The sequence below is a fragment of the Haliotis rufescens genome, unplaced genomic scaffold (genome assembly GCF_023055435.1).
Source record: "Haliotis rufescens isolate VD_foot unplaced genomic scaffold, xgHalRufe1.0.p SCAF_32, whole genome shotgun sequence".
NCBI lineage: Eukaryota > Metazoa > Mollusca > Gastropoda > Lepetellida > Haliotidae > Haliotis > Haliotis rufescens.
The window spans coordinates 707501-733159 of NW_025964024.1; the positions used below are offsets into that span (position 1 = coordinate 707501).

A 25659-nucleotide genomic window follows, 5' to 3' on the forward strand; every position below is an offset into this window, starting at 1 on the left:
GGTGACGCAAAGCAAATACAGCCATGAACTAGTCACCCTTAGAAGATCTGGCTTGAAGTGCGAGCCATTTTCCGATATCCCAGTAATGAATCAGTGAATGAATTTCTGCATTGTTTGTCCGTGTGTAGTTATCAGTTGTAAATTTGGATACATTTAGATCGACAATGGCTCCATTCCGCTGTAGCTCACCCTCTGAACATATAGAAACAGGTAGATACAATACTACTCCCAGAGGTTTTGTAAGACGTGTAACATGGGCTTTGTGGAGGACGAATATCGTTTCTTGTTAATTGGTAACGCATATGGTAACCTTCGCGAGCAGTGAATTCCAGATTAAGTTGTCTATCCCAAGTACTCTAAATGTAATATTCTCATGCTAAACCGAGAAAAATCTTTAATTAGAAATACAGCCATGTTTGTACATCACGCAGGGAATCGTCGTTGTTCAATTGTAGGGTCGTAGACCTACACAAGTACTGAATAAAGAATTAGATTTTAACTGTGTAGACGACATACAACTATCAGAAAATGAACAGAAGATGTCAAAAACGTAACATACACATTGAAATCTTATGTCGAATCCACTGGCGATGACACTACTGATGACTTAAATGAAACACTATTAGATGACATCAATGATATTTGACAACAGTCATACTAGTGACCCTTTGACAAGAATACTCCATAAAAGGGAAATAAATAAATGATAAATTATGTCAATTCAATTTTTAGTAAGCAATAACAATTTCATGTTTTGTGGCTATGCAAACCCTTCTCATTTCCTTATGATATCACGATATGGCTAAAATATTGCCGTTATGTGACGTTAAATATTAACTCAAGTTACCCCCATAATATCATTAGCCAATTTACATATGCATTAAATATATGAATGAGGCAATCCAATACCGTACATTGAGGTAGCTATCATTGTTTATACATTATTCATTACAGTAAACTACGGTTATAACGAACTCAAAGGGACCACTAATTTTAGTTCGTAATAACCGTAGTTCATTGTAGTTTACTGTAGTTAATGCACATCAATCAAAACCACATTTCCTCATGTGTCAGTAGACCGCTACTATCTATGGAATAATGCGTATATTATTTGTAATGTATATATATTAATACCAAACTTTCCGTAAGACGCCCGCATCGTACTGATAGCCATGTCACAGTCATGTAGGTATGTCATGCACTGTAATACATATTTTAACGGCATAATATTTACATGTGAAGATGGTTACAAGTTTCCAGATGAAACATCATATAAATATTGATTATTGTACAAGATAAGGCATGCTTCTACCTAAATGAGTGAATTAAACGATTCCATTGACTGGCTGAATGGTCTGTCTTGTAATGTGTTCATACGCTCATGTGACGTGTATCCTGTCATACCCGGATGTAGGAAAGGCGAATCCCGATGCCCACCGCCAATGGACGTGTTTGCTCGAACACCGTAGGGAACAAATTCCTGAAAAGATAGATTTATGTCTTCATCACCACAGTATGTGGTGTTAATCATGCAGCCTAAGTCTAGACAAGTGTTAAACATATACTCACCCCAAAAAGAAACGCGAACCACAGAAACATATTAATAGTATGTACGTTGAGAATAGATGTTTCAAATGTGTACCACATAATGACAAAAACTAACAATCACTCAAGTCTTACCACAGAGTGTCTTTAATCTTATCACAATGTGCTGCACGTGATTTCGAAACTTTACAGCTAATTCTGCACGAGACAAATGGTCCATCTCGAGTCATGGATCTTTGACGTCACATGTGATGCGTTCATGAGCATCGGTTCACACAACATTCAAGTATGTTCGTGAGTGCATCGAAACAATCTAAAATCTCTTGAATATGAGTCTCCATATATTACCCAACATGTACGGTATTCGCGTTTCTTTTGACGGTGAGTATTTATTATCGCTGTGTGATTGGGGCAATTATTGCTGCTTTATTGATAAACATAATAACATTGGAACGAGCATACAAGAAAGGTGACAACTGAGAGATAAACCAAGCTGTCTAAGGCTACCGGTTGCTCCGAGTGTAGTCTCCCTTTAAAGATATCGCACAAATACTCCCTTAACAAAGAAGCCGACAGGGCAAATGTAATGAGTGAGTGAGTGAGTGAGTGAGTTGTGTTTAACGCCGCCTTAACAGTATTCCAGTTGTATCACGGCATGTCAGCTTAATGTGGGAGGAAATCCCGAAGTGATGCAGGCGAACCCACAAGCCGGGATTCTATTGCTCGTCGTGAGAGGCGACAACATTTGATGGGGTTGTCACTCTCTGTGGTTTGGCTGATTATTTTCTATCCGTGAAGATTCCGGTTTAGAATTCGTCTTTAGCAGCCCGTGCTTGTCGTAAGAGCCGGCTAACGGGATCGAGTGGTCAAGTGATGCATGTCATCGTATCTCAATTGCGTAGAGGGAAGGTAGGGTAGCCTAGTGGTTAAAGCGTTCGCTCGTCACGCCGAAGACCCGGGTTCGATTCCCGACATGGGTACAATGTGTGAAGCCCATTTCTGGTGTCCCCCGCCGTGATATTGCTGGAATATTGCTAAAAGCGGCGTAAAAACCGTACTCACTCACTCACTCACTCAATTGCGTAGATCGATTCACTGGATTGTCTAGTCCAGACTAGAACATTTACAGACCGCTGCCATATAGCTGGAGTATTGCTGAGTGCGGCGTCAAGCAACAAACAAACACATTGTTATTACATACCATAAGACTAGATACGTCATGCCGACCGAGAGCTCCTGTATGTAGTTGTGAAGAACTCTGCCCTGGAGATATATGATCGGAAGCCAACCAATCAGAAACTTTCATGGCAGCAGGTTGTTGAGTACTCCTCTCTCCGTGTCCATCTATTCTGCCTGTTTGTGTATCGTTTAAAAATAAAGATCGTTACACCTGTTTGAGCCGCTGGTACAGATATTGTATCTTTCAAATGAAACACGATATTTGGATTACAAGCTTGCTATAAAATGTGTCCCAATTTGTTGATAGTATTGATTAGTGTAATAACATTATAAACTTATTGATACAAACTGATCCTGCGCGAGAACGTTACATGAAGCACAGATTGCATTTTTGTGGAGGGGAAAGAATTATTTGAGTTTGAACCCGTATCTAGCAGCTCCTGTCTATTCAAGGACCACATGTATATATGCTAAACTGATGACATGGGTGAATACAGAAATCAAACAAAATGTTTCGTACTCATTGTAAAAGCTTATAACTCTTACCTGGAGAATTACCTGTTCTCCCCCGCCCAATGTGTGGATTCATCTGTAAACATAATCAGACGGGTACATGTAGCTGTAAAGACTAATTTGTTTGTGATTTTGGAGCCTACGAATAGTCTTTGAAGGCACGGACATAATTATTATCAAACGGACAAACAATATACATTTGTGCTGTGTTGCCTGGTGTCATCAGTTCAATAATGATGTCATCATTGTGGAGACACCTATGGCTATAATAGCTGTCTATACACAAAGAAGGCAATTGGACATAACAAGTCAGACTCAAATAGGTATTCCTCCCGCTAATGTTTCTGCAGTATTGCTACAAGCCCGGTCAAACCGGGCACCCGTTAAGATCCGAGTTGGAGCTGGTCTTCAGCAACCCATGCTTGCCGTCAAAGGCGACTATGCTTGTCGTTAGAGGCGACTAACGGGACTGGGTTGTCAGGCTCGCTGACTTGGTTGATGCATGTCATCGTATCAAAATTGCGTGGATCGATGCTCATGATATCAATATCTGGATTGTCTGGTCCAGACTCGAGATTTTACAGACTGCCGTCTGGAATGTTGCCGAGTGCGGCGTTAAACAAACAGACAAACAAACAAACAAACAAACAAACAAACAATTAAACCTCCCGGGCAATCTTGTCACAACCCGGTGCTCTTATTTGACTCACCAGCGATGGGTCAACGGCGGCGATTCTCTGTGCCATCCTCCTGTCATCATGGACACGTCCCATGTGATCGTTCACGGGTAAATCTGCGCCATTCGTGTAGTCATTCATTTCGTGGTGAATGTCTGCTCGGGTCACATTGGGTATGCCATCTCTCCTGTTTCCGTCAACGTTAAGTCCGTCAGCATTTTCAAACTGATCGAACCATTCACCTATACGCGTGCCTACATCGACAGAGGGCACAACCAAAGCAGTTCGGGGTAAATCGACGTCACCAACATGACTCGCCCATTCATCTGCATATTGGTTTACGTCACCAACAGGACCCTCCCATTCATCTGCATACGGGTTTACGTCATCGATAGGCCCCGTCCACTCATTTGCTTTGTTCACCATGCTGGCGGCTGATTGGTCTATCCCTTGACTGGCCGGTGTGGTAGGAGATGGTAAGTGACCGGAAGTCCTTTCAGGGGGAAAGATGCGCGGAGGAGGTTGGTCTGGTATATTGTTGTCGTACGCTCCGCTCTGTTCCGTGACATACGCATCACGACCCGCGTGTTCCTTGTCGAAGGCCGGGTTGGAACTCGCCCCAAATTGTGGATCTTCTGAGATTGAATGAAATGGAAGCAAGTCTGGAAAGAGAGCAACAGTCATTTTACATGTAGTTTCAGCTCATGCCATTTAGATTAATAGACTCTTTACAGCCCAATCGTCAACCCCGCAATTCTGTCGTAAACTGACCATGGCGACACGGAACGGCAATACGTTGGGGTAACTGCTGGAGGGTCTCTTGGCACACCAAAACACAGTTACGGTATGTCGGAGATTGGACCCTAATCACAGTTACGGTATGTCGGAGATTGGACCCTAATCACAGTTACGGTATGTCGGAGATTGGACCCTAATCACAGTTACGGTATGTCGGAGATTGGACCCTAATCACAGTTACGGTATGTCGGAGAGTGGACCCTAATCACAGTTACGGTATGTCGGAGATTGGACCCTAAACAAATTTACGGTATGTCGGAAAGTGGACCCTAAACACAGTAACGGTATGTCGGAGATTGGACCCTAAACAAATTTACGGTATGTCGGAAAGTGGACCCTAATCACAGTTACGGTATGTCGGAGATTGGACGCTAAACACAGTTACGGTATGTCGGAGATTGGACCCTAATCACAGTTACGGTATGTCGGAGATTGGACCCTAATCACAGTTACGGTATGTCGGAGATTGTACGCTAAACACAGTTACGGTATGTCGGAGATTGGACCCTAATCACAGTTGCGGTATGTCGGAGATTGGACCCTAATCACAGTTACGGTATGTCGGAGAGTGGACCCTAATCACAGTAACGGTATGTCGGAGATTGGACCCTAAACACAGTAACGGTATGTCGGAGATTGGACCCTAAACAAATTTACGGTATGTCGGAAAGTGGACCCTAATCACAGTTACGGTATGTCGGAGATTGGACGCTAAACACAGTTACGGTATGTCGGAGATTGGACCCTAATCACAGTTACGGTATGTCGGAGATTGGACCCTAATCACAGTTACGGTATGTCGGAGATTGTACGCTAAACACAGTTACGGTATGTCGGAGATTGGACCCTAATCACAGTTGCGGTATGTCGGAGATTGGACACTAAACACAGTTACGGTATGTCGGAGATTGGACCCTAATCACAGTTACGACACTCCGCCGTTGGAAAAATAACACATCAATGGTGTTTCATTCACTCGAACATAATAACTCACTGTATCTTTTAAGATCAGGTACATGTAACTGCCCCACCAGAATCAGAATCAGAAATCCCCTCAAACCGCTGCCGCTACTATAAACATCCCATATGCTTTCTTACATAAAACAAAACGTGCGACCACACATTAGTGTCTAATCAAAGTATAACATTGAAACGATTTCGAAGAATGTTCTACTGCATGAGACAATCACACAATCTGCTAACACGAGTATATATTCACTTTGCTGTGACGCAAGATCCCTGCTGCCCTCTGCTCTGTCCTGTTGACGCTGCGGAGAAAGTATGTACAGTTAGATATGCAAAGAACTTGAAACTCTACTTATTAATGTAACAAAATATGTTTCAGTTTGTTTATTTTGTAATATTCAAGCTATTCCGCGACCTATATTTAATCTTGACAAACCAGTGACGGAAAGGATGAGCATCCTATCAAACCTTCGGGTCAGGATGACACGGCATCAGTTTATTAGTTTGTTGGTTAACGCCGCACTGAAAGTTTCTGATTGGTTGGCTTCTAACCAACATTCAGCAGTATACCAGGTATATCTGTAAATAATCGAGTCGACCAGACAATTCAGAGACTGACAACATCAGCATCCATCTACGCAATTTGGTTGATGACATGCATTTACAAAGCCAGCGTAAGCCTGGTCACTCGAACCCGTCAGTCGCCTCTCACGACAAGCATGGGTTGCTGAAGACGAATTCTAACCCGGATTCTTAGCTGATAGACAACAATCAGCCGAACCACAGAGAGTGACAACCCCGTTAAATATAGTACGTAGCCCCTCGCGACAACCAATAGAATGTTATGATCGTATTTTAATCATAGAATTCCTCCAGAGTTATGTTACGCCAAAGAAAAAGAAAATTTACCGATTTTCTTCTTGGTTGACTTGACAGCTGGGACCGACTTGACAGGAATCGTCTCCTGTAGTTGGCAAACCCAATGCGAACCTGATAAATTAAATTGATTGCTTTAAGTCAAGGTCCCATCATTTCGTACTAGTCAACGGTCCAAACTTGTAAATACAGTGAAAGATTTTATACAATTGTGAAGGTTAATGACTGAGGCAGTGACTGTAGATTTAAATAGCTTTCAATGATGCCTTCAGTTGTCTTATATTTACATCTGATGCCTCAACGAGGAAAGTGTAATCGTACCTTTCTCTTCATCACACACTGAGTGATGAAGATGAACAAACCCTGTAGAGAGTTGATAATGGCGAAAATATATTCCATAACACGTTCTTCATCTTCTACGGATATGACCCCAAATATCCAGGACACCCCGAGCACCGGTATGAGAATACAGATGCCTCTGAGAGACCTCCTGTATTAATAAAAGACAATACATGGACAATCAGGACTCCCGAACTGGAATGACAATACACAAAAGCTACGCAAACCATTTCCATAAGCATAATAAATGTCTGCTAAAAGCATAGTCCATTTTACCATTCCGAGTATGTGTGTATGAATCACTATCAAATGATGATCCTACAAGGTGTTTAATTCGAAGACCTGGAGTTGTTACAAATTTTCAGTGATCCCTTCATATAAGCTTCGTCACTATTTTGCCTGTTACCGCCAATGGAACCTGTTTCGGCAAATAATAGAGACTGGTTGTTCTCTTATGTTGACGTTTCAGTTAGACAGTTAGATGTTAGGCATTGTCAGCCCCAAAAATATAATCGCTTCTCTTAGTGACAAATTATCAACTCATACTCTTAACATACTGCATAATTATCCTCATAATTAGACATGGTAACGATTCATATTAATAAACGTAGGTGCCGCACTTCGATCTGCAGAGCTGCGCCCCAAAGACACCCCTGACATCTATGATCATGGGTTCGAATCCCTAATCGGTTTTCAGGTGTGTCAGCACCCTACCCGGAATCGTGGGTTGCACCAAAGAGGTCAAAGTCTAGAATGTGGATTGCTTCTGGCTTTTCCCCTACATTAAACAGACATATAACAGTGACACAACTGGAACACTGTTTCTAAGGGGCTTAAAACCAAACTCCCTCACTTACTAAAATAACTTACTTAATCTTGTTTTTGACATCCACGTTTTGTAGAGCGCGGGTAGACAGCATTGTGTGTATCAACTTTCCCATTATGATGAAGTTAACCTGCAACAGTAATTCTGAGTACTTCAGAAGAACGGATTAATGATACTATATAAAATGAGGGGCGACAGAAACTATACCGCTCAGTTGATGTTATCATCATCGTATGTTTGATTTGCAATTGAAAATAAATAAAGTTAGCGATATTATATAACAAATGACCTGTAATGGCGCTTAGTCAGCACTCAAAGACTACTAGTTCATGGTTTTATTTTTAATAATTAATTTGATTTAAAACTTTTAAAATGTTTTTACATAATACACAACTGCTGATGGGAATCTTAGACATCTTATTTTGAAAATCAATACAATTTACATTTCAAACACGGTAGGGCTCATGTGGATGTAAATGCATTTTTTATGCTCTTCGAAGTTGATATAAATAACATGTATGTTAGTTTCACAATGAAATTATATAACCACTGCAGCGACCTCGTACTGCTGTTTGCCTCACAGCGCCCTACACGAGCTGGTTCTTCCACTACAACTACTCTGCCTCATCTTCTGCATCTTCCACAACAACTTCTTCAGCTACGACTATATTTTTTGTTTGCTTGTTTGTCGTTTCACTCGACAATGTTCAAACTTGCGGAGGGCGGTCTGCACATAATCGAGCCTTCACAATCGACAATCCAGCGATTGACATCATGATACACAAGATACGATTCGGATACGATGACATGCATCAACCAAGTCAGCTAGTCTGACCACCCGATCCCGTCAGTCGCCTCTTACGACAAGCCTGGGTTTCTGAAGATAAATTCTAAACCGGATCGTCACGTTACTACTACATGTGCTTCAGTAACTACCATTACATTTACTACTACAGCTACCATTGACCTACCACTGACAAATTGCACGACAACCAGTACTCACAATGACTATGAGGAGAACTGGACCAATGAACGCCCATCTCAAGTTATCCTCCATTGACAACCAGCAACTGTTCAAGGATAGATCATTGAATAAGCCTATGGACTCTTGAACACACATCTACTGAACTCTGGTGTGTCAATTGAGTATTAACAGGACAATCTGTTCCACAGTAGGTGGGAGGTACATTATTTCAACGACGGTGTTCCATGAGCTACAGTAATTAACAACTTGACAAGCAAGATAACGTAAACATTTAATATGAAACTTTAACACAAACACAGTCACATCCGATGTTTTTTAACATGGAGATATATTCTTAGCCGAGTTACTAATAATGAATTGGTGAGTGTTATGGGTTTGGTCTGCTTCGGCCGCGGCTAAAGCTTTTTTAACTAAGACCTCTACTGACATAAGGCGGTAAAACCTCGAGGGTATTTAACTTACTTATGTAATAACATCTATTTTGTATTAGTTTAAGGATTTTGACAATGTAACCAATGCTTACTGTTCCGGTGTTCCATAACCATGTAACTGTGTAGCAGCCATGGACACGGTGACTATTACCACAGCCATAACTGCAAAATATGAATGAGCATGGAATAACATTATTTTGATGTGAAATAACAGGAATAGTGTACAATGAAATGAGAATAACCCTAAAGCGGAATAGAGTGTTTTGGAATCAGCCAACAAATAACTCTGGTCTCAGTCACCTGTTAGATAAGGTTTATCACCCGCCAGATAACGACCCAGAACATCAATTACTTGTTTTTCGTCGTATAAATGGAGAGTACGTCGTATGCAGATAGGGGGATATCTGACACAAGCCTGATCATGACTGAAGTATATACCTGGTGTTTGTGTACCAGTGACGTAAGTACAAACGCTGCTAACCAGAGCTGGCTACAGGCAATCAATCCAAGGTCTTCAAAAGTTATCTCCCGAACAGGGAACATCAAACCAACAAATAATGAGTTACTAGTTGCTAATTGTTCTATGCGACTTCAGCTTCTGTACGCCATTGATCCTGCGGTGTACGTTTACAATGGATATGTCGGCGCGGTGCTGACAGTGTAGACTGAGGCCCTTTTGAATGGTGATATAGACGGTGTGGACAGAGAATGTAACTTGCACATGTCATATTAAATCCCTCGTTACCGTCCACAGCAGGTGATTGTGCTCCAGGTGAATGCATTTTCAATGTAACGACGAGCTCACATTCAATATGTACCCTCCAAAGAAAGTAGGGGATCAAGAAATATACTGAACCACAAAAGAAACGTCACCATAGATAGATATATGAGAAACCTTATTTGTCCAAACACTGGAAACATACTTTGAGACATATTAAATGTTCTTAAAGTGAAACACAACACTAGTCTCTAAGAAAATAGCATCACAAGTCAGTAGCTCGTGTGTCCGCCATGTGCATTGATGACTGCCGTGCAAGGTCGATACATGGAATGGATGAGGCGGTTGATGAAGGCCATAGGCACTTGAGCCCACACTCTGAGGAATGCCTGACGCAGTTTAGCTGCAGTTGTCGGCCTTGGTCGGAAGTTATTCAGCCGTCTTTGAATCTCGTCCAACAGGTGATCAATGGGATTTAAATCGGGACTGAGGGCAGGCCACTGCATGGTTCTGATGCCATTCTGTTGGAGGAAGTCTCGTTTTGCTCTCGCAGTGTGGACACGGGCGTTATCATGCTGAAACTCGTGGTTGCGGCGACATGACAAATGCGGTATGGCGTGTGGTCTCAAGACTTGATCAATGTACCGAGCTGCTGTGACGCGATTGCCTCTCCCTGGACAAATGTTCTTGAAGACCACAGGGCCGACCCTCTGTTCAAGACAAATTCCACCCAACACCATGAAGCTCGGAGCACTCCACGAGTCTCTCTCCATCCAACATCACAAGCATCCGAAAAACGTTTCCCATGTTGTCGCCAGACTCTCTCTGCCATCTGCGGTTGAGATACAGTAACGGCTCTCATCTGAGAAGAGGACTCTTCTCCACTGCTGGTGCCGCAAATGCTGGTGCTATGTTGCCCACTGAAGACGGTTTCGGCGATGACGTGTTGTGAGAATGGGTCCTCGGTGTGGCTAGTGACAGTGGAGGTGTATGCTCTTCAACACTCGACGCACGGTGTCCGCACTGTGTCGCTGGTGACGTCGGGTGGTGAACCTTGGTCTTCCACTACGTGGTCGGTCATCTGTAGTGTTGGTGGTCTGGTACCGTTGCTGGAGTCTGTATATGGTCCTTACGATGAATTCATTAGCTACTTGCCGGGCGGTATGTCCAACTTGCAATCATCCAAGGACTTGGTGTCGCGGATTTCTTGTCAATCTTGGCATGTGGTAGCAATTCAATAACGAATGAATGTTATCTGGGTGGAGTTTTTGGGGGCAAGAAATTGGGGAACGCGTGCGCATTTTAATTTCCACGGAACTCACGTGCATCGGGTAACCATGGCCGTTGCCGTGATGCGTTTGGGCGATCGGTTTTATTGTCATCTGCTTTGTTTTTTATCATTAAATTTTATTTTTCCGGACAAGGTAATGTTAATTTGTAGAATCTTTGACAACAATTACCCAGATATTTAAATGACAACTTTTCATGCAATGTTACTTGGGGTGACGTTTCTTAACTAAGGGGCAAAAGAAACGACACCAAGCAAGGTTCTGGTCTAAAACAAAACAGACGCAAAATTTAGTAACAGTTGATGTTTTATTATAGAAAAACACAATTATTTAAAAACGGTAAAAATGAAAATGATAAAATTATATGTACTTCTGCAGACACGTTTATCATGATGTGTGCACTGACCAGGACTCGATCACACCCGAAGAATCGACGTCGATCTATTTTAAAGTCCCATGCTAAACACATGGCTCAATATCGGGTGTGACCCCCTCAACAACGATGCAGCCCCTAACACGACGTCGAACAGAGTCTCCTGAAATCCTGATAAGGTATCCTACGCTATTCTTCCTGCAGGGCAGTTGCCAAGGCATCCCTCGTCAATGGCGGCTGTTGACGTTTCCGAATCCTGCGTCCAAGTTGGCCCCAGGGGTGCACTAGGGGCGACAGGTCAGGTGATCTGGCTGGCCACTGTAATTTGGTCACGTTGTTGGCGAGTTGGACTCGAGTTGTGTGAGGGGTGGCGTTGTCCTGCTGAAACTGCGTCCGTGGGTGTCGTTGCAGGAAAGGCAGTACCACAAGCAAAACATCATTGTAACGACGTGCGGTGAGATTTACGTGGATGATGACCAGATTTATCTTCTGGTCCCGGCAGATGCTACCCCAGACCATGACACTACCAACTTCATAATGCTCCACTTCTTGGACGCAACAATATGCCATTCAACACGTCGTCATATGCCATTCACCCACCCATCAGACATGAAGAGCTGGCACCTTCTCTCGTCGCTGAAGAGCACTCTTCACCAATTTCTCTGCTGCCACTGCTGTACATTCTAGTCCAATCTCAGTCTGTGACGTCGGTGTAGAAACGTTAACGTCATGCCCTTGAAAGGCACGGAGACCATACAGGCGGAGTCGTCTAGCAACGGTCCTTCTGCTGACTGGATTTGCAAGGTTGTTTGCGGATGATGACGTCACAGTTAGGAATCTTGAACTTAGGTGAAGCACCCGTAAATACCGGTCTTTGCGTGGGGTCGTGACCTTGGGTCTTCAACTTCTCGGTATGTCGGCAGTAATGCCAGTGACGTGTGACAAGTCTGGCGATGGTGCACTTGAAGCAGCCCATGATCCTGGCAACGTGCTCCTGCATCGCTCCCATCTGCAACATACCGATGGCTCTCTCCCTCTGCTCTGCGGTTCGTCGAGGCATGTTCGTTGTTTTAAACGGTTTCATGTGATGAGAGAGTACAATCCTGCTTCTGTTTTATACCAGAATTTCATACGGGTAACTTTGTGCACACTTTGCATTTTTAATAATTAAATTCACTTTTCTCGCAAGTCACGTGAGGCACGTGCACATGTTCACAGGGAATTGGTAAGTTGCATTCCAGCTATGTGTTCCCAGCTGTTTTCGTGCTGTTTGACAAATTTGTTGAAAACTGACGTTTCTGGCATTTCTTTTGCCCCTCAGGTCGTCAGAAGGAAAAATGTGAAAATATGCCCAACACACCCAAAACATTGCACGTCGACGATATCATTCCTCTGTGCACGTGGGTAGGGGGGTCATTCTTGATTTCGACACTCTGAATATAGTTTATTTTCACAATAAAACGAAAACTCTCTACTCTTGCTTTAAGGCAGTATTTGTGATCTTATTTGGCATGCGTCATCTACAACATGATGGACGTCAAAGTAGTATCGGTATGCTTCAAACTGGTAGATCTTAGCGAGTGGTAGCCAAAATGTTCAATGTTTCTTAGTCTGTGAGTTCAGACTTTGGAACTTGTTTCTGCAGACAAATGTTAAGCATCGGCCCTGCACTGGGCGCCCCACGTCAATAGCACAAGTCCAGGATCGATTGATCAGATACCAGGCTTCAAGAAACCGAATCCAACCAGTCAATCAAATTGCTGTTCAGCTGCGCCAGGCCACAGGAGTTCAAGCTTCAGCATGCTCGGCGACCACGTGTCGTACCACCGTTAACAAATCTACACATTCTAATGGAAATGGTAATGGAAATGGGGAAATGCCCGGTGGTATCGAGTGATGTTTTCAGATGAGTCCAGATGCATTCTTGACTTTCTGGATAGATGTGGACGTGTCTGGTGGCGTCCTAGCAGCGACATGCGAACATCAACGTGAGGCAACATGCCAGATTTAGAAGTGGGTCAGCAATGATATGGGTCGGGATCACTATGACGCCACTGCATATTGTCCATGGAATGGCCTACGTTTTAATGCTCATGCCCACCATACATATATCGTAACTGGCTGCACCACGCAGCAAAGCATCACCGGAATGTAATGGCCAGCCATGCGTCCTGACCTTCCCCCAGTGGAGCACGTCTTGGACATGATAGGGAGATGTGCACGTCGACGTCAAAGGCCACCCGCTACGTTACGCAGAACTGGGCCAAATGCTGCAAGAGGAGTGGACAAGACTCCCGCAATTTGTCATTGGGAGATTTATTCGGATCATACCATGACGTATAAATGAATGTTCGACCAATCCTATTACATCTTCATTTATCTTTCAGTTTACTATTCATATAATTATAACCGTTATTTTTCCTTTTACGCCCAGTGGTATGTGTTTCGGTGGAAAATTGAGTCTCGTTTATTCTCTGGCGTTGATGTTTTATATTTACACATCGTATCCACCTTGGCAAACAGACCTGGTCAACGCTTTCACCAACAGGCTACTTCACGCACCAACGTCTTTGGATATAGCAAACTGTTTATGCACGACTTACCCCAGGCTCCAGTCAAGAGGGGTTTCAGCTTAGATCTGACTGCGAACACGAGCACAATTGACCACAATGCCTCCAGACCTGCAGCCAGCATCATGAAGAAGCTCGCTATGTAGAAGAAGTGGAGGGCCACAGCAATGGACGTACACACAGCCTAATAATGTAAGGATGAATTATTGCCATCCAAAACAACAGTTATTTTTCATACGAAAATGTGATATTAAATCTATATATTTCTGAGAAAACCATTTATGTGTTATAGTTAATGGGACAGGAAGTTGAGTTCAGGTAAGATGACAATTATACTGAAGCTGTATAATATTAATGTTATAAACAAAAACAAATGAACTTACTTTATATTTTGTCTGTTCCACCCCAAACATAAACAGAAGCATGGCAATAGAAAGGCACACACAAATATGAACCACGATAACAGATTGATTGGATTTCACGTATCTGGAAATGAAGAAAGAAATGGTTACACTGAATCAACCGAGCACAACACAACATAGCCACACGACCACACTGTGACGATTCAAGAACGAAAGAAGAAACGTATACGATAATAATGAACTGTTGCTATAATGAGTGAGTAAGTTGGGTTTAACGCCAAAATTTCTGCTAGACCTAAGCTTAGATGTTCATTGGTATCAGTGCATGATTGCAATTGATCTGCATAGTGTGATAATACTGCTTCACTTTCCAACTTGTACCAAAGTTACCATAGGTATTTTGTACAGGCTCACCAAACGAATCTTTTGATATAATAATTACCTGAGTTTATACAATAAATAAAAAAATAGATCAATGATGATCGTGAGACATATTGAGTGCCCTGGTATTCCAACTACATCGTGATGACAAATAGCGATGACATCAGATATTCACGAAAAGGTGAACTTATCGTGTCACCCAATGAGATAAACATGTTATTTGACAGGAAAATGAAAATATGTTCGATATTTTTGTTGCATATGATTTGCCGTGCATCCTTCTGTAATTTCGTTCAGTTTGAACTCCCGGGCTGATCAGGAAGTATAACTTAAAAAAAATAAAATTTAAATTATATTTCATGATCAGCCCTGGACTCTGCTTTTAATAGATATTTATAATGATATAGAATTTTTTTTATGCTTTTATTGACAGAGTCTAAATTTCATGAGTGACGCATTTTCTATTTTCTAAATGATCAAACTGAAAGGCAACAATGCAGTTTACCGGGCGCAGCCCGAGCTCTACCATCCGCTCAATAGTGCCACCGCTGTCTCGTTATACCGTTACCGTGCCTCACGCTCTGGTGACTCTCGCTTCACGATCCAACACCCGTTTTCGGTCTTAGGGAAACTTACACATCTTTACAATCAAACACCCGTTCTCGGTCTTAGGGAAACTTACACATCTTTACGATCAAACACCCATTCTCGGTCTTAGGGAAACTTACACATCTTTACGATCAAACACCCGTTCTAGGTCTTAGGGAAACTTACACAACTTTACGATCCAACACCCGTTTTTCGGTCTTAGGGAAACTTACACGTCTTTACGATCCAACACCCGTTTTCGGTCTTAGGGGAACTTACACGTCTTTACAATCCAAAACCCCTTTTCGGGGATCTGAAAAAGTGCGCCCGGTAAAGTGCACTACTCCCAAATAAACAAACCATGTTTATCTGTATGATATTAGATTTTGAGCCGTAGAAGCCATATCATTTCAGGCATATTGACACAACTCTGCAGTGCAAAATGCGGCCCCATAACAATACTGCAATAATACTGGTTTAGATATTTTGACAAGAAGTTACAGCTATTTTAGCAACACTAAACATATACAAACGTGCACAGATACCTATGTCGTAAAACTACTAAGACATATATTTTGATGGTACAAGCTTACCTCCACACCGTGGCGTATAGAATCACAGTCAAAACCAGGCAGGCCACGGAAATACTGCATCCAACTTTTGTTATTATCGTTAAGGGAAGCGGCGTCGGCTTCACTCCTGTTCTCCTCTGCAGACCAAGGGCATTTACATTGTTAAATGAATCCAAAAACAATAACAAACATCACTAGCATTGGTCCAACCCTTTTTTCTGTTTTAAAAGCGTTTTGTATTCTGCATATTGCTACTTCATGTGGGTGTAGGACATTCGATTGTTTTGTGATCACTCTTAACTAGCTACACCACTTGTGGATGAAACGGTATGAATAGTGGTCGTGTAAATTTCTCATTCTATTAACCCGACGATATGTCTTAATAGAGCCCTGCACAGTTAATGTTTGTGTGGATGTAACATTATGTATAAACCACGTTCTACCTAGCCGTTGATCACTTGCTTAATAAAGATACTAGTACCCGCACCACCATATCCACACGTTAATCATCTTGTCTTCATTGATACTACATCTTCTTCATGCCACTTAAGGGGGCACGGGTGGCCCAGTCGTCTAAGGCGCCGCGATTCGCTGTGCAGAGTGTCGTCCCTTGGGCATGCCAGAAACCTATGATTGTTGGTTGGAATCCCGGTTCGCCCCGTTTATGTTTCTAGGTTTGTCAGTACCATACCCGTGCTCGTGGGTTTCACCGAAGTGGTAAACGTCTGAGACCTGCACCACTTCGGGCTTTCCTCCCACATTACGCTGACACGCCGCGATATAACTGTAATAATGCTAAAAGCGGCGTTAAACCCAACTCACTCACTCATGCAACTTAAAGAAATAGAAAACATCATGAATGAGGCCATTCAGCTCTGATGCATCCCTCGCTCGTATATCTTCACGATATTCCGTAGGGTTACACCATAGCATATATTCTTACCGGACTCATCAGTAGGGCGAATGTAGTAAGATGATTACAGGAACATTCAGTGTAGTTTCTAGCTCGTATACTGGCATTGCATCCATCAATTTGCCAGTTACTGGAAATAAAAGCGAAAAAAACATTTACACATTCAAAAGAACTCTCTTCGTTTGTCGATTGTACGATTCCGACTACACAATGAGCATGTGTTTGTGAGGCACTGTCAAATAGTGACGATACCATGTGTTCGCGAAAAGGTGAGCGTATCCTGCCCCAACGGTGGCACTCTTCACAAACACATGCACAGGCAAGTCGATTGATCACCTGAAAAAACACGGGAGCATATGGTACAACTCAAAATATGGAATGGCATCGGACATCATTCTTGCCACTGATGCGTCAAATTTGGAAATATCTTCAACATGTCTACCATAAAATCTTTTGAAAGCTTTACTGAGGCCTTGAATGTTTTAAACTTGATCAGCTTCCGAGCAGCATTCGTGTGGCGCTCTTTGAAACCTTGAAAGATGAAGCTCAATTGAACCTCAAAAGTTGTGAAATGTAGACACCAAAGGCTGGAACTGCTGGGATATTGCTCCACACAAAGGGAAAGTTGATTATTTGAAAGTTTCATTCATAGATTATAGTCTTGTCGAGAGTGTTTTGTCACTCTGAATCTTTATGCATAGATCTAAATATGAAACAGATGAGGCGGTCTCACTGGTTTCCCATATTTCTAGTTCAGGTGGGTAAATCAATGGAAGGGAATGGTCTATTAGACGGTCATTGAACGATATCAGATCATTGATATACCTGAAACTTAAGTAAAACTTCTTGGCCAATCACCTTGTTTTGCCTTTACCCATTCGAGAACATATTCCGATTCATATGCATAAAGAAACAGATCAGCGAAAAGGGGGAGAACAATTGGTGCAAATATGGGATGCCTGCTTCTGGCCGAAAAGTCTCACCCTAAAATTTTACATAGATGTTATCAATGAGATGTACATATATATATATATGTATATGTTATCAATGAGGAAGTCGAGCATTTCACATGTTGATTTCTCAGATGGCATTTTCGTTTATTTTTGACAAATTGACCTGAACCTCGGAAGATAGAAAGCACAACCATTCGTTTTGTTGGCATATTAATAATACTACAACAATAGTTGAATTGAATTGATACATTTTCCTTATGTTACTACTTCGCCTATTCACTTTACACATGTCCGTGGGTCATACAGGATTTGTTCACACCAATGATGCATGGTGACACGAAATGTTCATCCTTGAAAGTGATTCGTCTCAGCGAGAGTGAGTGTGGTTTAACGCCACTTTGAACATTATTTTAAATAGATCTTAGCGTGTCAGTTACAAATGTGAGGAAAGCCTCAAAAGATGCAGGTATCACTATACAAGCGTCATTATCAGATTGGATTTGATGTTCGGTGTTACCGAAGGGACGCAACTATGCACAGCAAATTGCTGAGCGATTCACCGTTCTTCGTACACCTACCGTTGGTCTTCCATTTTCCTATTGACCCGTGAAGATTCCGGTGTAGAATAGGTCTTCAGCAACCCATGCTTGCCGTAAAAGGTGACTTTGCTTGTCGTAAAAGGCGAATAACGGGATCGGTAGGTCAGGCTCGCTGACTTGGTTGATACATGTCATCGATCCCAATTACGTGGATCGATGCTCATGATGTCAATCACTGGATTGTGTGGTCCAGACTCGATTATTTACAGACCGCCGTCATATAGCTGGAATATTGCTGAGTGCGGCGTTAAACAACAAACCAACCATTTTCCTATTCCCTTAACGGTTTAGATTAAAGCCAGTTTCATTATAAAAATATATGCCTACCTCTCCGATATGTTGAGGAAGACGCACTGCCCCCTTGCAGAATCCAGTGATTGCTGGAACATCACAACGTAATTAATTGATTACCAAATCAATAACACTGCGCGATTCAACAACTTGAATAGAATTAGGTCGATAATTTCAATTATAAATACATCCACTGTGCTATTCATCGTAGGATGGATGACAAGAATTATTACAGATACAAATCGTATGACCTTATATATACATGTACGTGCCAGTAGAACAATTACACTTACTATTTTGCTTTATTCTTAATTGCAAAAAAAGAATTTGCACTATTCTTAATCTGGCTAGTAATAGATGAATGATATATTGGTGCATTTAATGGTTGACTAAACATCTCACATTTGTATGAGTGAAGTTCATTTTTAATGGCGGATACAGCTCTTTTTCTGGAGGAGGAAATAGGTTGAAAGCAAAAACATCCCCGCTGACCACCAGCTTTGACGAACTGTTCTGGCTGGAAAAAGAAAATGTGCAAGAGTCAGATACTTTGAATTTCATTTTCACTTGCCCCATATATTTTGTTTTTGAACGGTAAAACTCTTTGGCTTCTGACTCATTTACATCACTGAAGTGTTCTGGAGATCAAATGTTCATTTTGTGGTATATAGGGAAGGGCCAATGGTATCTAGTTTCCAAACAAACACTTCTGTCAAAGCCTTTTACATCACTGAAGTGTTCTGGAGATAAAATGTTCATTTTGTGGTATATAGGGAAGGGCCAATGATATCTAGTTTCCAAACAAACCCTTCTGTCAAAGCCTTTTACATCAATGAAGTGTTCTGGAGATAAAATGTTCATTTTGTGGTATATAGGGAAGGGCCAATGGTATCTAGTTTCCAAACAAACACTTCTGTCAAAGCCATTTACATCACTGAAGTGTTCTGGAGATAAAATGTTCATTGTGTGGTATATAGGGAAGGGCCAATGGTATCTAGTTTCCAAACAAACACTTCTGTCAAAGCCATTTACATCACTGAAGTGTTCTGGAGATAAAATGTTCATTGTGTGGTATATAGGGAAGGGCCAATGGTATCTAGTTTCCAAACAAACACTTCTGTCAAAGCCATTTACATCACTGAAGTGTTCTGGAGATAAAATGTTCATTTTGTGGTATATAAGGAAGGGCCAATGGTATCTAGTTTCCAAACAAACACTTCTGTCAAAGCCATTTACATCACTGAAGTGTTCTGGAGATAAAATGTTCATTTTGTGGTATATAGGGAAGGACCAATGGTATCTAGTTTCCAAACAAACACTTCTGTCAAAGCCATTTACAACACTGAAGTGTTCTGGAGATCAAATGTTCATTGTGTGGTATGTAGGGAAGGGCCAATGGTATCTAGTTTCCAAACAAACACTTCTGTCGTCTGTTCATAGTGGTTAAGCATGATTTAGGTTCAGTTGACACAGATGTGTTCTGATGACAAGTGACGCTGAAGAGGGGGCCTACCCAAGCCCGTCTTCTGATGGTTCCTTGAGCTCTGTCCCCTCGGGGAGTAGCGATGATATGTTCTTGTAATAGATCGCACTGAACCGTACCGTCCCATTAGCTGAAAAAAAAGTTTGGATGAAACCGAGTAACATTGGGATACCATTACTTAATATGAAGGTCGTATGAAGAAAAGGCCCGTTTAATATTATCGCACATATTGTACTAGAACAAATATTCTCCTGCCAAATCACCAAAGACTTGTTGAGTTTAGACGCAGCGCAGACGTCATGTACATGATTGATTATTCCCTGAAAATATAGCATATATACATAACTATCATCCAGCGTAAGAAGCTAGATTCAAATTCGACGTTGCGATATAGTTCCAGGTCGCTCATACAGTTTGAACAGTACCTGTCTTCAATGTTTCACTGGAAAGTCTCAGAGAACTGGTGATCTTCGAAGTGTCCTTCAGGGCTTTCTGCTCTGGAAACACGATGTCTTGTATGCTGTTCGGGCTCGTCTTGCCGACCTGAAGGTCTTTGGAAGAAATGTTAGAAATTATTCATTAATTTTAAAAATGTACATGTACAAATACAAGTCATTGCAAAATGTGAGATCCTGTTCTGTATTCAGAGATAGGACTCAAACCAAAAAAGGTACGAGAATTTGTACTTTACTTAGAAAGTGTTATTCCAAATATAACATTTGTTATATCCCTGAAGAGATATGTGGGAAACCCAGATCTGACGGTTCCCTCACCATTCTAGTCACGAGCACCAGAACAGATTAATGTCACTTATAATATTCGGTCAGTACTACGGAGCTGTTAGTTGTGGTGATATTACAGTTGATTCTGTGACGGCCTTGTTAACACGCAGAGAATGGCTGTACCTATGTTGGGAGACGTGATAGTTTCTACTTCTCCTTCGTCGAGGCTGTTGGCAGCCACCTCCGTGACGTTATCCACCAGCTCCAACACCGTGGTGGGCGTGGTCGATGATTCCTGGATTGACGAAAACAGCTCTGTTAAAATATCACGAAGTCCCCTTGTAACAAATAGGCCTTAACTCACCGTTCAGTCTTTATGAAGATTACAGCAGTTGGTTTAATCAGAAATTGTAACATAAAAGTAACAGTTTAACCAGTTGTCAAACTTTCAAAATAACAAAAGGTTTTTATCAAAAGTATGATGATAATTTAAACGTTCTTCTGGTGTAATTCGTGGCGAAGGAAATGATTTTCTTTCCATTCACTATTACGATAATCAAACCAACACACACCGTGCCCTTGAGTGAGTGAGTTTGGTTTTATGCGGCTTTGAACACTATTTCAGTTATATCACGGCGTGTCTGCTTGATGTAGGAGGAAAGCCCGAAGTTAAGCAGATCTCAGACGCTAACCACTTTGATGAAACATAATCGGGGCAAATTGGGATTCGAATCGACAGTCTTAGGTTTTGGGATATCTAAGAGACGTCACTTAATGAATTACATGGCCTTGATTGACTGGGTCACCCGTCGTTATAGGTGTATGAGAACGTTTAACATCGCCGCTGTACTTGAGGTGTTTGATGTGCATGTCTTACAAAGTTGATACGTCAATGGAGTCTACGAAAATTGAACAGAATCATATTATTGTCGTTTACTTGTATACATACGTAACTAGCAGGGCCCCAGAACATAAATCTGCTACAGTAATCAAATTCTGTGGATGTTTGACGGTCTTAACCAAACAACTATGAAACAAGTCAGTGTCACACCAACCTTTAAATTTTCCCATTTGTCGACAGTCTTTGGATCGAGGATGTTACTAGCGCTTGTAACAAAGCCCTAAAACAAAGGCGTTAAAAGAAAAAAATAAGCAAATTTGACAACAGAAATAACAGAAATAATGAACACTTACTTTGAAGACAGGAGCCATAGTGGAATAGATTGTATGCTACCATGGTACAGGGTATTATGACACCAATAGAAAAACAATGTATCACACATCTCGTCTTGGATTCAAATTAACCTGTGGGATTTTCTAATCAATGGAAATGAAACAGGAACGTGCTACCTTAGTATCTTGATCTTCGGTTATATTACCCATCACATAGAAACAACTTATTATCACCGGGGGGTGTAAAATATGAAACACATTATACAGTGATAATGATAAAAATATAATATATAAACACTGCAGTGTGTTGATACAGTTACAGTGAGTGAGTTTGGTTTTACGCCGCTTTTAGCAATATTCCAGCAATATTACGGCGGGGGACACCAGAAATGGGCTTCACACATTGTACCTATGTCGGGATTCGAACCCGGGTCTTCGGCGTGACGAGCGAACGTTTTAACCACTAGGCTACCCGACCGCCCCTGATACAGTTAGAGGGTAGAACTACCATCTATTACAACTGAAAGGAATCTGTTGTGAAACCTTGGTGAACTGTTTCGTCTCATTCTTATTCTCTGTGATGTTGCTCTCCTTAGAAATGTTCAACAGTCGATCCAGTGACTGTGACACAAGACCAATCTCCTTGCTCCCGAGGTCCTTCGGCTTCGTGTTCGCCGAGAGAGTCTCCGCAACGGTGGAGATGTTTGCCACCTGGACTCCGTCCTCAATCCACGCAATCTGAGACACATTCCGTCAACAGTCATATTAAATCAGATTCAAATAATAGCATCTATAAATGAAAACAAAGCATATACTTGAAATTTGGATTTGACCCAAACATTACAAACGTTATCAAAACGTTAGTAGGCCGAAACCAGTCTTTGAAACACGGCAATTATAAGGCCCAAAACACAACTATGCTACTCGTATCGAATACATCACAATCGAATAATCATTTGTTTCATTTGTAGCTACATCACATATTGGTGTATACTTTCGTTTTGTCAAATGAATGTACCATTACAACAACACACGAACCGCCGATTTTCGGAATAATTTAGATGACGCAAAGTATGTATTGTAAGTACCCTCAGTTCTCTGATTACAGTGTCACTTGATGATAGGTATATAGTATATAGTTTTGCTTTTATCAACGTTGCAGCAATACCACAGCGGGGAATACCAGAAATGGGCTTCACACATTGTATTCCTGTTGGGAATCGGACCACGGTCTTCGGCGCGATGAGCGAGCGCTTCAACCACTCCCGACCGCCCCTAGCTTTTCAAGTTATCAGGTTGTCTTATCAATGCAAGTTTTCTCTTTAAAGAAACCCGTATGTGCTGCAAGTGGGGCAGTTGCGGGGATTAATCGACACTTGGGATACACTGCGGCCAATTATATGTACTTTCTAAATCCATTCATTTATTTGACGGGATTTCTAGACATTGTATGATTCACAAGCCTTGTATATTCATGTACTTACATCAGCAAGGACCTTTTCTATCTTCGGACTGACACACTGGCTCTTATTGACTTCCAGCCACGACCCATCAACACTGCAGGTTCGACTCATTTCACCTGTGAAACGAACATGCATATTAACATTGCGGTTTATACTCCCCAGGGAGTTCGGAAGGAAAGTCGTGGGCACAGTGTTCCATTGACCAGGATAATAATAATGTAGCGCTTTGTCCATGCCCCCGTGTGCTGTAGACATTTTAGCAGAGCAATATAAATAGCCTTATTATTATTATTTACAGATTAAATAAATGCCGCGAAGAGGGCTTGGGTGATCCTGGCACAGTAAGGCTGGTTAGGCTCATCATTAGCTCGGACTCTCAACACGCAGCCCAGACAGCGAATGGGACTTCTCCCATAGAGCGCTGTCTGGGCGAAATCACCAAGAACGTTTCGGAGAATGTGAAGACTTCCCAACTATGCAGCCTTCTGCATTACCCTGTTTGTCAGAAGAACTGGATTCCTGGCAACAAACGCGGCTACTCTCCTGGTTTCGTCAACAGATTGGAATATACCAAACCTAAGGTACCGCGAACAATGAGGAATCGGACAACTTGGTACTTGAATTTTTCTCATGATCGGAGGGGTGCATAAATTTGTAGCAAAACGGCCATGAGTGACGTTATCCGTCTTACTACTCATACCTCGTTTGACTCTCCACACAAAACAGTTCCTCCATATCTGTGGATTATCAAGACGATAATAATAATGCAAACTAGATAACATCAAAGAACATTTATTTCCACTCTATCACGTAGGTGAATTCGACCGAAACTCAATAACATATCAATGAATTAAAATCAGGAAAGTAGTCACTCATGATCCCTCCCTTTGATCACCACCGTGAAATAGCTAATCACGCACCTGAAAGCCAATTTCACACGTTTGTTACCAGTTACCTCAAGCAGATTTCGCACTCGAATATACTGTTTATACCATTTCACAGACATCGATATTAGCAAAACCAAAAAGCAATCCGACCCTCACACAAAACGTTCGAAAAGTGCTTCCTTTAAAAGGATCTGAGTTCATAGACAGTGTATTGATTAAAGAATCACGGGGACGTTATGTTTGTTTCTTTGTTGTTTAACGCCGCACTCAGCAATATTCCAGCTATGTGACGGCGGTCTGTAAATAATCGAGTCTGGACCAGACAATCCAGTGATTGATATCATGAGCATCGATCCACGCAATTGAGATACGATGACATGTATCAACCAAGTCAGCGATCCTGACCACCCGATCCCGTTAGTCGCCTCTTACGACAAGCATAGTCACCTTTTACGTTAAGCATGGGTTGCTGAAGACCTATTCTACCCCTTAACTTATATATGGCAGGTCCAACTAGTTGTGGGGACGGGTTTCTTACTAACAGTGTCCAGACTATCGGGATGTCACAATAGAAGTTCTTACACCCACCAGTTTGTTCATCAGGACACGGAGCCTCTATGGTGAGCCCTGCTTTGGTTGTCTGCCACGTCGCTTCATTGCCACACCGGATGATGTCCTCTGGAAACAAAGTGTAATTGATATGTTCATGAATATCTTCATAACTAATTAGCTAAATAATAAAAGTGTAACGTAATAACCCAGCCGATTTTGTTATTCATATCAACAGACGTCGTTTTTCTTTCTAAACCAATGTAAATTGTCAACGCAAAAGAATAGCCAGTTCACATAATCGGCCGAAACAGATTACATTTAGTGTAAAGGGCAAAATAGCTGTGCAATTATATGAATGGACGACTGAAAAATCAGGAATGACACCAGGTGTTCTTGAAAAGGGTAAACGTGCTCTGCCCTACAGGTAGCACCCACCATTCACACAATTTGTAGGTGAGGTGAAATGGGGTTTAACGTCGCGTCCAAGATTATTGCACTTATATAGCGACGTGCATGCACGTGTGTGTGTTTGTGTGGCTGCTTGTACTAGTCCTGATGCCGATTTATAGTGCTAGCTCAATGAGATACCATGCCACAGTTTAACATGAATACCCCACTCAGACGCAGTATACTGA

The 25659-nt window shown here is 41.9% G+C and overlaps 1 protein-coding gene across 2 annotated transcripts in view; it reads right to left on the reverse strand.

The window, feature by feature from the left end:
* The window catches only part of LOC124149084, a 58663-nt gene that overhangs the window by 67 nt on the left and 32937 nt on the right, over window positions 1-25659 (reverse strand). For both annotated transcript variants that reach the window (XM_048380711.1, XM_048380713.1), the window contains exons 15-37: window positions 25061-25150; window positions 23607-23701; window positions 22666-22860; window positions 22005-22070; window positions 21133-21244; window positions 20653-20778; window positions 20258-20357; window positions 19147-19261; window positions 18781-18833; window positions 16932-17031; window positions 16010-16125; window positions 14469-14571; window positions 14119-14269; window positions 9228-9297; window positions 8723-8789; window positions 7764-7849; window positions 6876-7044; window positions 6588-6668; window positions 5932-5980; window positions 3948-4576; window positions 3271-3313; window positions 2747-2898; window positions 1-1480 (exon numbers count right to left, since the gene is read on the reverse strand). The exon at window positions 1-1480 is cut by the window's left edge and continues 67 nt beyond it. In XM_048380711.1, the coding sequence (XP_048236668.1) occupies window positions 1313-1480; window positions 2747-2898; window positions 3271-3313; window positions 3948-4576; window positions 5932-5980; window positions 6588-6668; window positions 6876-7044; window positions 7764-7849; window positions 8723-8789; window positions 9228-9297; window positions 14119-14269; window positions 14469-14571; window positions 16010-16125; window positions 16932-17031; window positions 18781-18833; window positions 19147-19261; window positions 20258-20357; window positions 20653-20778; window positions 21133-21244; window positions 22005-22070; window positions 22666-22860; window positions 23607-23701; window positions 25061-25150 (2936 nt within the window). In that variant the 3' untranslated portion in view covers window positions 1-1312. The remainder of the gene's footprint in view (window positions 1481-2746; window positions 2899-3270; window positions 3314-3947; window positions 4577-5931; window positions 5981-6587; window positions 6669-6875; window positions 7045-7763; window positions 7850-8722; window positions 8790-9227; window positions 9298-14118; window positions 14270-14468; window positions 14572-16009; window positions 16126-16931; window positions 17032-18780; window positions 18834-19146; window positions 19262-20257; window positions 20358-20652; window positions 20779-21132; window positions 21245-22004; window positions 22071-22665; window positions 22861-23606; window positions 23702-25060; window positions 25151-25659) is intronic.